We start from the raw sequence: 12,515 nt of genomic DNA, 5'->3' as shown, positions 1-12,515 counted from the left end.
GACAGAAGGGCAAGGAGAGGACGGAGTAATCCAACTTTGGCTTGGTGTCGCTGGACCGATTGTTTGGTAGAAATAGAAAATCGAGGGCAATTTCATATCTGTGTCATCTGGAGAGCTCTGCTGCCTGACCTCTGTGAAATGTCAATTTTTCACAAATTGAAGATGAAAATAGAAGATTTTGTTGTGTGGTGTCCATCCCATTTCCCATTTCATTTGGAATAAATTATCGGTGCTAACATTCTCAGGCAAGTTAATGACTGGGCATTACATGCATTTGGTTATGTTCGTTATTACTACCATAAGCATTGTGTTAGATTAATTTCTTTTTTCTGTTGTTTCATGGGACACAAGCTATGTCATGACACACATTTCTGCCTTCCATGCAGCCAGGGCAGGTTTAGATCAAAAGCACCAAAATTCGAATGAAATCCTTAATGTGCTCATCTTATGTCATCACATTTGTTATTGTCATTCAATATCAAAACGTTTTAACCAAAGTCAGACTTGTGGCAAATCATTCATGTGTGTTGCCATCACAAATTGCTCGATGTTTATTCTTCCTACATCGCTTCTGTTTTGCTATTCAGAGTTGTTATGGTCGGTCCTTCATTTGGAATGAATAGGATCACAAGCCACAAAACACTGTGCATCTGGCTTGAAAATTGTGGTTGCATAATAACAACCACCTCAGGTTCCACTCTATTATGATTATCATTCAGTCTTTCTGGACACTTGTTACAATATTTATCTTGTTCCTGCATGTAATACACGCACATGTAACCATGCAGCAATAATCACGCTTCCACCCACATTCCCTCACAATCTTCCTTTTTCGCTCCTTCTGACCCACCTGTAGTACTTAATGTTGAAGTAGATGCAATCCATACTTGGACCCAATTCCCATGTACATTACTACCCCTACCTCCTTTCTCTCATTCAACCTCTCTCAACTGTGTTTCTAGCTATTTCCTGTGGTGACCCTGGTCTGCCCCCAAATGTGATCATCCCCGGGACTCACAACTGGACTTATGGCTCAGTGCTGCACTACTCCTGCCAGCCAGGAGGGACACTGGTTGGCAATGCTACACGGCTATGTCAAGAGGACGGTTCTTGGAGTGGGGCGCCGCCCTATTGCACTGGTAAGATGAATAAAGTCAAGCAGATTTACCCCCAATGTTTACAAGCTGTTGGAATATGCAGTTGGTTACAAATATTGTTCTACATACACGCTGCAGTCAACAGTCAAGATGCGCAAAGCAGGGTGTTTCTAAATGTACAAGCTTAGTGGGTCACAGCATCTCCCAACAGCAGCTCGATTCAAATCAATGCCAGAAGGGAAATGTGATATATTTTGGATCTGATCAAAGTAGCAAAACAAACTTTATTTCTCAAACAGATAAATAAATAAATAAATGAGTTGAGAAAGTCCAGAGTGAATTTGCAAGCTCATAGTACTCACAAAATCCAGATTTAATCAAAACAATGAAATGAACAAAATGAATGAATCAAAATTGTGTGTAGGGGGGAAATGGTGCGAAGAAAAGTGATCCCAAAAAATCAAATAAAGTGGAATCAATCTCATTTCAGGGGAGGAAAAAACAGTCCATTAACAATAATACTGGCAGAAATATAAATTTGGTGTATGCCCAAGCTCTCATTCATCCTATATTTTAATATTCAGCTTGTAGCTTGACAACAAGAAGACGCCAGAAACTTTTTGTAAGCATTTGCTAGTTCTTCTTATCTTTATTGAAATCAGATATGACAGAAATGAATAGCAGCACCCACACCGACGTGTTCGAAGCCACCTCTTATTGCGAACTCCAAAGATTATTTCTCAGACTGACTTGTTGATGTCCTTCGAAAAAAGGTCATCAAATAACCTTCTACTTTTGTCGTATACTCCATGTTTATTCAAGAAATGTCACATTCCATCTGAGTCTTGCTTCTTCACAATTCCCAACTGACATCAAAACCAACTACTGAGAAATATTTGAAGAAAACAGTATATTCAACCATCTTTTGTTGAACAGCAGTAACTTTTACATTTAGACAAGTGAAAAACATTCTTTATCCTGGCTTGGTCTACCTTTTTTGAAGAGGATGAAGGTGAACAAGACGACTCGTGTTGTCAAGTGTGGCTATTATACACACCTCATAACACTACAACTGATCATTTCCGAACCCAGCGTCAACTGTCTCAACAGCCGGAACGCAATAAGCTCACTCGGCTGGCCTCGGACCAGAAGGCTCAGCGGGGTAAAATTCATCCTGCAGCTGGAGAAACCTCATTGAGATGCGAGACGCCTCGATGGGAGCTCTTAAAGTCACAAATCCCTACCGGTGGAATTTAAGCTCCTAAAGTTGTGACACGCTCGCTGCTTTCACTGCTGGAACAATTTAGCATAGCCTTAATGCAAACTTATGCTAGTTTGCAGGGGCGTTGTTCTGTACTGTATGTGAATGCCTCCGTATACATGCGTCCATGCAGCCAAAACTATAAAATAACATCATATATAATCAATGTATTTTTCCCCAACAAAATATTTTATACTTAACCCTTAAAACCACTAAAACTAATCAGCGTGGAATACAGTCTGGAGTTACATTTTCAAATGAGCACTTATATAACAATTTAAAAAGTCTTAGTATCCTATCACTTGTGAGCATTTTTTATAGAACATGCCCACAGGCTTCTTTTGCGGATCTCGAGGGTTACCTGGTGCCTGCGGGCACCACGCTGAGATTGTATTCATCCCATCGTAGGAATTAAATTTTAAGAGCAGTGAAATGTAGACAAATAGGTTAACACTTATAGTGCTAATATAATACAAATATAATAAAAATGTAGTGATCTAAGATCCAGAGCCACTAGAGTACATGCATAAAAATTAATTAACAGTTTTGAGCAAATTACTCTAAAAAAGAAAAATAAGATGTAAAAACAGGAGGAGTAAATTTTTTATCAACAAGGATATTTGGCATACTAGTATGTGACCTGCAATAATCAATTGTGCGGTTGCCTTTATGTTGCCTGTGCATTTCTTTCTCCCCATTACATGCAAGTGTGCACCTGCCCAGGCTGTTACTATTAGGAACATTAACTCTAACTATCTATTCTCACTCAAGGTCTGAGTCCAGGGATGTGCGGGGACACGGGTGTTCCTCCCCACGGTGCCCGTTTAGGCGGGGAAGAGTTTAAAACCAAGAGCCTGCTGCGCTTCAGCTGCGAGGCGGGATACAATCTGATTGGCTCCGCTGAGAGGACGTGCCTCCACAACGGCACCTGGAGTGGAACGCAGCCCGTGTGTCAAGGTGAGAGAGCCCAGCAGCAAGCGTTTACACAGGGGACCCGCAGTGATGCCAAATACTCTCACTCCTCAATTCACACACAGAAGGGGGTTTGTTTTAGATCAAAGTTACATTCTTTATTTGCACACAACTCTTCTGCAACCATTCGCTCTGGCAGCTTGACATTTTTGTCGCTCCTGACTAAACTCAGTCATGCGTTTAATTATAGTCACCGAAAATACACCCGTCAATCCAATTCCACTCACCCCGGTAAGGTTTGCTGCTGAGTTGAAGTCTATGCCCAAAATCCACAAACCCAACATTGTTACTCACGATAACATATACAATTACAGTAAACCAGACTAATAATACTGTGCGTCCTAATTTGTGATGTATCATGTTAATATGCAGCATTTTACTTTTTTCTTTTCTTTTTTTAAAGTTAAAGGTGGCTCTCATTCAAACAAGTCTTAGAACAAAAATTTTGGTCTACACCAATATATGATGCAATTTATAGTGCAATTTTTTTGTAAACTTCTTTGCCTTTCTGAAATCTGGACTTAATTATTCTATAATGTATGTAAAAATAAATCATCTTAGCCTCCCAAGTTAAGTAACTTAATCTCAGCTTTAAAGAATTTGCATCCAGCTCACATGACATATTAGTCACAGTGAGCTCCTAATTCTTTTTGCATGGTCCACACAGTAGTCTGAAATGAACACAGAATATAAAGATATCTATCTGCACTAGAAGTCTTGAAATGTCACACAGCAGTAGATGTTAAAACTACAACAGGAAATGTAATTTGAAATTAAAGCTGCTGTAAGTGAAGCATTTTGGGGGTAACAGACGGAAAACTACTGAGCTCTACTTGCGCGTGTGTGCTTGCGTGCGTGTGTGGCCTAGATATAGAGGATTTCAGCTTGTGACTGCACTGGATTTCCCAATCTGTGCTAACAAAGGAGTTTCCAAAGATGCCTCTTAAACCCTTGAGAGAGAAATTTAAGTGGGTCCTCATATCACTGTGGAGAACACAAAAAAGGAAAGAGGCATGCTTTCCCTGTTCTCACCTACATTGTGCTATGTGTTATGTATTGTCGTTGGGTAAAGTAAGAATGTTGTTATTTTAGTGTGATATGATTTGTAATAGTAGAGAGTAATGCCCCAAACAATTACTTCAGTTCAAGTATTTAGTGAAAAACATCTCAAGTACTGATGAGCTGGTGAGTAATTTCTGATTTTTATTTTCTTTTCATCTGATAAATGTCAAAACAGACAAAAGTACAAACCAGGATTGTGCAACTTTAGTGCCAAACTATATTACTTTAAATTCAGCGAGGAATTAGCTCTTCATAAAACAACAAATGTAGTGAAATTCAGCTGCAAAAAAAATTCTAAATTATTTTCTTTGCATTTGAAGAACAGCTGAATAGATTCAGCAGGATATTGCAACATGTTTTCTCAAGTTCAATTTGGAGTCCTTGTATATGAAAATGTGGACATTTTTAGGCAGACAGATGAGAGCACATGACAACTATTTTTCTTTTTTTTGCATTTCTAAGATAAACAGATTAAATATGATGCCTTGGGTGTACTGCCTCTTCTGAGTCACAGGCTATTGTTTCTTCTTTTGCATCTGCCACACGTCATGTAAAATTGTCACTTTGAAAATTGCTTCTGTGTGGGGCGGTGTAGACTTTGTGCTATCATGTGACTACCCAGTTCCATTTGATTGATGAAACGGAGTCAAACCTCACTAATGACTAACTTGTTTTGTTGAAACAGAGTCACGTGACAGCACCCAAAGTCAAGCGACCAAGTAGTAGTAACAGTTGTGCAAGTATTTTTTTATTTAATTACAATTGTTATGTAGAATAATGCCAATGGGGTGCTTCAAACACAGAAATCTTAAGTTTAGGTTGTCACTTTGAGGCCCATCAAGTCAATAACACATAATGAAAATATTCAATAATTTCCCTTTCAGTCATTGGCCCGCTAAATCATAATTACGTATAATTCCCTTAGGGTTCCCCTGTTCTTATTAAAGACTTTAATTAAAAATCCACATTACATTCAGTGGTAGCGATCAATAATATCAAATTTTATACAACCCTTGGATGAAATTCTATTAGGGATATGTATGATAAGTAGCTGTGTATGACTCAGAACTTTGTTGATCATGTGGGAAATTTGATTGATCTAGAGACTTAAAGTTTTTAATCACCATGCTTTGACATAATTGAGGAATAAAGGTTGTCCTTACTTGCCCGAAAAAGATAACGCCACTAAGCAAGCCGTTGTAGAAGGAATTGAGCAACATTTGGTGCAAGATAATATGGAACTATAACATTAGACAGTTTGTTGAAACAATTGTAACATAAAATGCAGACTGGATGGAGTGCAGCCTGTCACTATTTTTGAAATGTTGACCTCTACTGTTAGTATAATAAACAATGAAATGTGTATTATAGTATATGTAGATTATATTCAACACACCTTCTACCATTGCATGTCATCAATGATTTAAGGTCATATTTAAAAAATCCTAACCCTTCTATCTGCCTATCAATGCATCTTATTTTCCACAAACATGTATGCACTTACTCCAACTACTTTCTAAGCTTGCCCAAGTCTCTGTTTGCGTGACACTAATTCTTTGTGTCTTGTCGGTTTTTCATTACACTAATGGTGGTTAGAAGCTGAATCAGTGGAGGCTGCTTTATCTATCACTGAGACATACAAAGATCCATACACACATCCATCATGTGGACAGACACACAAAGTTTGACAACACAACCGAATCCACACTTTCTCCCTTCATTGATGTTTCTCATCAATAGGTGTTTATTTGTTAAAATCGTCAACTGGCATGTTCTTAATGAGTGTGCCGGGGGCTAGCCATTTCCTCCGTCTTCTTTTTATGTTAGTATGGCTTCATGGAATGACAAAAAAAAACATGTTTTCTCATTGAACGCAGAAAGCCTAAATATCCCTTCTTGGGGGGAAAAAATGTTTGATGAGGCAGTTATTACGCCTGCAGATGGAATGATGCTAATGCCTCGATCACACAGCATGAACTTAGCGAGGATAACAAGCTACAAAGCGTCCTAACAAAAAGCACCAGTGTGGTGCAACATCAAATACAAAGGCATTGTCCAATTTCAAGATCTTTGAAGATACTCTATGGGTTGTCTCCATAATCATTGTTACTGTTTGTTTGGAACTGCTGGGTGCCCTACTAATCATATGCAGTAGAGTGTTTTCATCAGACGCAGTTGTAGATGCATGTGCTCTATCAACAGTTTTGCATTTACAACAAGACAACTTCCACAAAGTTGAAGGTTGACTGAGAAAATGAGAAATTCTTCACGGTCCAGGGGAAAACACGGAATGAGACCCCACAAAAAAAAAAAAACACAAAATAAGAATCATGTGGATTGGTCACACTGATTAAGCATTCAAACGTGTTCAAACTAATTAATATTTGATACATGTATAAGTTATGTTTTATTTTCTTGAAACATTTTAATTTATTTTAATACTATTGGGGTGTTCTTATACCCAAAAACTAATGACAACATTTTTGGATCAAGCCACTGTATCATCAAAATTCACACTTACGTATTACATCCAAAACTACACACAGGACACGAATATAGATGATAACAACCTCCTTAGTTTGTTTTTGTAGTTGTAGCTCTTTCATTTTGATTACCAAAATGATAGAAGCATGCAAGTCAAGGCAAGACATGTTTGTTGTATATACTACATAGCGCATTTCATATATGAGATACTGCAATGTGCTTCACATACAAATACTTTCCTTGACAATGTCAATCAAAATTTAGCATTATTATGGTTGGTACAGCTCTTGTATTGAATTATATGTGATTATGCAGGTTTACTCGTGTTGTGGCCAGTGAGCGTGACTGGCTGATGCATACTTGCAGCATATTTTCATTTGGAGCAAAAACAACAAGTAGCAGTTTGAAACCCACTGTGAATACTATCGTTGCGTTTAGCCTGCAGCTCTCTGCTGAAATACAGCACTGCCTGCTATTCAGTGCTGGAAATCTATCCAGCAACCCCTAATATTTAATAAGCCTCACTACCTCAAGGACATGTTTTTTGTTATTTCCATCTGGCTCCAGCGATAATCTCATTATTGCAAACAATACACAGGATCGACCTTGAGTGACAGCAAGCCAGCGTTTCTCACACAGCCATTAGTAATAAGATTAAAGCATCATTTTGAAATATGCCTTCACTCCTCAGCGGTGTCATGTGGCAACCCTGGCACCCCAGCCCAAGGCAGGATCGTCTTCAGTGACGGCATCACCTTCGGCAGCTCAGTGGCCTACGCGTGCTGGGAAGGCTTCAGAACATCGGGCCTGACCACCAGACACTGCACAACAAATGGGACGTGGACGGGACAACCACCGGACTGCACTGGTAAGGGAAAGAGCGGGACTGAGAAATTCCACCTTGGCTTTATTTGACAGCAATTTGTAGCTGTGACACAGACTCAAAGAGAAAGTAAAATTGGAGACTATCTTTCAGAAACGCAGAATTACAAATTAAAGGTAGGCAGAAATTTACCATCCGCAACACAATGTGCTCCTACTTCTTGCAGTGATCAGCTGTGGAGACCCAGGGCCGATAGCCAACGGCTTGTACCTGGGACATGATTTCACTTTCAACCACACGGTAACATACCATTGTAACCCGGGTCACCTGATGGATCCACCTGGACCGGGACGCAATGTTTTACACTGCACTAAAGATGGACAGTGGAACCAAACCAAACCCAGCTGTAAAGGTAAGACACAAACACACTATGACAGGCTCTACTTTGTCTCGTCTAACTTTGAAAGAAAAATTTAGATGTTTTCCCATAAAATATATATACAAGTCTATTTCACATTCAAAATGCAGTGTAAAAAGATTACAATTGCATTCCTGGTTTTGAAACTGTATGACATTAAGCCTGTATTTCAAATAATTTCTTCCCCACTGTTTTTAATCAGCCAAATTTATCATAGTTACATATTTAACATTTAAGCTTCAAAGGTATAAAAAATGATTTTGTGTCAAGTATAAATACAGCGTTGATATTGATATAAAAAAGTGTAGTACTAAACTCTTGGTAAGATATTTTCTGTGCAGCCTAGTAAATTAAAGCAAGTCAGCAAGTCAGGAGGCTGAGACAAAATTAAATTTTGGGACTGAAAATAACAAATTGTTAAGAGCTGCTTTATTTCCAGAGCATCTTTTGTTCTCCACAAACACAAAGGAAGAAAATAAAAAGGAATGCATTAAACCCAAATGAGCCCAACATTCTACAAGAGTCCATATTTAGAGTTTGGACCACAGTTCGCAACAACATTCAAAGGAATGTTTCCTGAAACTCTCTCCACCATTTCATCCCACAAACACAAAATCTCCAGCTGGCTCTTGCGGTTGCCGGCGCTTTGAACTGAGATGAAAAAGCTAAGAAAGCCAGCAGAGTGGAGATGCACAGAGAGGGGAAACTGAGAAGCAGGAGATACTGTTGGTGATCGAAAATGAGAGAGGGCCTGGAAATTGAAAAACGGAAAATTAGAGGGAGAGCAGAAGAATGGGCAAAAAGAGAGAGAGCAAAAAGCTCTTCAAACAATTCACAGGGTTTTATTTGATCCCGTATTGGGGACGCCATTTCCTCATACGTGTCCACAAATGGGATAGAGAGCAACCTTGTTATTCAACAGTCCTTTTTGTTTCTCCAACCTCCAGCTGTTCCCTTGACAGCACCTTCTTACCCCTCTATAGCTGCGTGCGCGCGCATCTCTTTGTGTGCATGTGTGTCTACGCCTCAACAAAACGTCCCCTCAAGGATTAATAAAGATTCCCAAAAAAAAGTCATTTTCAACGTGTGGCCTGACAGCCAAAATCAATCAAGTGAGAGTTTGGAGGAAGAAGGAAAAATGAACACAGTAAGTAAGGGAAGGTTGAGGGAATTAAAGGGATGAAGGGGCGTGGCAATAAAGGACATTAGATAACTAAGAGCATTGGCCCATGCCTAAGGCCAGCTCAATTTCCCATAGAATTTAATGAAAGTGCACCACAATACAAATCACCTTTTTTTTTTTTTTCTTCATGAAAACTGCTCAAGGATGGATTGTGTGTAATTCTGCTGACTGGCTAACAAGTATAGTGAAAACCTTAAAAAAAAAAAGAAACACCTAAAACTTCCAGGAAAAAAAAAAAACCTCAAAGGTCCCACAAAGTCTCAAATGTTGAAGCATCATTTTATTCAGTTTTGCTTTGTCTTTGACTTTTTGTGACTACAGAATGGAACCAGTCATGGCAAAAAATAACAAAAAAATCAGAGCTGGAACCTAGCCTGCCTGTCTTTGCTGCTCAGTGCAATATGGCTCAGCCCAATATTAAGTCATCGTTGACAATAAAAGCAATTGGATGTGCATCGAGGCAAAGCAACTGTGTGTAGTGAAGGCCAGAAGGCACAATTAAAATAAAAAATAAAAAAAAGTCATTAATGTGCTTTTATCAGGTTCGCAAGATCATTTGGGTTGGCATTTGCCAGGATGCCCTTTTTCAAGCAATTTGCATTGGTCAAAATTGCCTGTCATTTTCAAAAGATTGTCATATCATTATTGTTAAATATGCAAATAAGCTTTGTTCTGGTTCAGTCACTGGATCTCGAGTGGGGAAAACGTAATTGTCAATGGTGGGGTGGTACTAATGATCTCATGTGCAGACTAATATATTTTGCATGAGAAAATAAGAGCCCATCGTTTATTCATGGCATTGATACCTCTTGTGTGACGTGTAACTAGATTCCAAGAGCCAAACACGTCCAAGCCTACTGTAGTGAAAGGAGGGTCAGGTGTTACACAATCTGCTGGCAAGGCTGCCATCATTTGAAACTGCATCTTGCCTTAAAACTTGCGGCGGGTAACAAAGTTATGTACCACAGAAGACCAACTGTCAGAAAACAGCACCATGGATAGCTCCGTTATACCCTGTTGTGTATATGTCATCCCTGATAAGCTGACTGTTCCACAACAATTTGTTTTATTGGCTAACAAATAAAGAAGTCATAAAGTGTATACATGGCCACCATTGGTTAAACCCTGATGGTGCCCCTGTTAACATCCGAGTTCTACAATAAAAGCACTACGCTTAGATTTTAATTTTATAACCTCTCAACTGTGATACAGAAACACTCACCACATCTCTCGCTGTACTCACTATGGCAACTAAGAATGTCAAAATGTCACTTGAAGCTTTGCCTGAGCACTGTCATAATGGCAGTGGTTAGACTCTCCTACTAATTTCATCTCAAGTAAAGAAACATATTCAAATTCAAGGAAATCAGACGATGTGCTGTAATACAAAACACCAAATGTCCTTGTGTGTGTTTGTGGGGGGACAGAGCCATTAAAAAGACACAACAAAGTGAGAGAGGATTTAGGAGGGTGGTGTCATTAGGAAACATGAGAGTCAGGGGGGTGAATGAAACAGCAAAAGGAGTGAAGGTGATGTGCCATCAGCGAGGCTGCAATGAGAGCATTGCAGGGAGGCAGGAGAGAGGAAGCACATTATGGGAGAAACAAAAGAGGCAAATCAATACCTGCCCCCAAACCTGTAAACACACAAGAGGGTAGGGATTAGCCTATAAAATGTGTTGACTGGCTGAATTATACCAAGAAAGAGATGCCTGAAAGACAAAAGGGGGCAGTCATGGGAGTGCAACAAGAGCAATAATTTGAGAAGAGCAATGCAAGAGGATTGAAATTCAAGAAAAATGGACAGAAGTTACTGTATGGCAGAAGGACCAGCTCGAAGGACTGTAGGGGAATTCAATTAAAATGGGCAGGAGACAAAAGGAGGGCACAAATCACCTGGAGAAAGTCTAACGAAGGACAAAAAAGTCACAAAATGGCAGAGAGTGCTTGAGCAAGCAAGATGAGGCTGAAAACAGTCACGGAGCAGCAATAGCAATCAGTCAAGTCTGTGAGGGTACTTTATAATACTGTACAGCTAGCTTTGTAATTTCAAAACTTGTTGTACTTATGTTGCTCGTAGAATGACAACGAGCTAGAAAATGAAAATGTTTTGTCCCAGCAAATTAGTAGTCACGATACATCTCTCATCACATGCTTGTCAGATTTTGCTGACTGATCGTCATTGATTGGATCCATACAAAAAAAATACATTACAGCAAATAATATTGTTTACTCCAGGTGACATTCTGTGGCCCCATCCATCGTGAAGAACCCAAAGTTGCTCACCATATAAAGTCAGAAATGTTGTTCTAATATTTAAAAATAATTTGGGAGGTTTTGCACCCTAATCCTCATTTTCTAATTTTTCTTGTATTGAACGTTTATCAGCATTTGGGAAGGATTTTTCTAGGGTTTAATTGTTATTATTTTGTTATCATTTCAATGCATGTCAATTATATGCAAATTTTGGCTGTGCTGTTGGTCCTAATCCCACACGAATAGCCGGGTTGATTGTACCATAAATGAAATAGTTGTTTAAAACTAGGGTCAGGGTTTCAAACTACAGTTTCAAACTAGGTTTAGTGTTTCAAACTAGTGTTTCAAACTAGGATTACCGTTTCAAACTAGATTTAGGGTTTCAAACGAAGGTTAGGGATTCAAACTAGGGTTTCAGACTAGGGTTAGGGTTTCAAACTAGGGTTTAAAACTAGGGTTATGGTTTAAAACTAAGGTTTCAAACTAGGGTTAGGTTTTTAAGTAGAGCAGTCCATCTTCTGATTGGCGCTGATTCTTTTCCCCCAAATTCACAAATCGATTTTCAGCTCAGAAACCCTGATTGTGTGCTGCCTAGTGAGGGAAGCAAAACAAGACTCAAGTGGAGAGATGGGAGAGCAGAAGAACTCGTTAAAACAAGCGGCGAGGAACATGCCCATATGTTGTGTGGTCCCTTAGTGTGGCTGGTCGGGCAACAACTGTTGGGATTTGGTTTTATAGCCATCCATTGATTCTTAATCTTGCTGTTATTGCATATATGTGCTAGCTGAGCATGGATGGCTTACATGTGCCATGATTCCAAAGACCTTGTCAAAGTGTACATCAGCTTTGATATAGTTATATTGAGAAATGTGTAGTTGCAGATCACCAGATTGTATCCCGATGGACTTAGTCAATGTTGTCACATTTTCTTCAGATCATTATGTTTGCCAAGCTCCATT

The 12,515-nt window shown here is 39.2% G+C and overlaps 1 protein-coding gene across 3 annotated transcripts in view; it reads left to right on the top strand.

Moving 5' to 3' along the window:
* The window catches only part of LOC148400706 (CUB and sushi domain-containing protein 1-like), a 276,392-nt gene that overhangs the window by 254,543 nt on the left and 9,334 nt on the right, over positions 1–12,515 (top strand). For all 3 annotated transcript variants that reach the window (XM_088370818.1, XM_088370816.1, XM_088370817.1), the window contains 4 exons: positions 963–1,139; positions 3,130–3,315; positions 7,568–7,744; positions 7,926–8,111. In XM_088370818.1, the coding sequence (XP_088226944.1) occupies positions 963–1,139; positions 3,130–3,315; positions 7,568–7,744; positions 7,926–8,111 (726 nt within the window). The remainder of the gene's footprint in view (positions 1–962; positions 1,140–3,129; positions 3,316–7,567; positions 7,745–7,925; positions 8,112–12,515) is intronic.

This window comes from Syngnathus floridae, chromosome 3 (genome assembly GCF_059516105.1).
Source record: "Syngnathus floridae isolate MCC-2025c chromosome 3, RoL_Sflo_1.0, whole genome shotgun sequence".
In the NCBI taxonomy this organism is placed as follows: Eukaryota; Metazoa; Chordata; class Actinopteri; order Syngnathiformes; family Syngnathidae; genus Syngnathus; species Syngnathus floridae.
The sequence above is the reverse complement of the archived record's forward strand: the minus strand, read 5'-3'. Positions and strand labels throughout refer to the sequence as shown.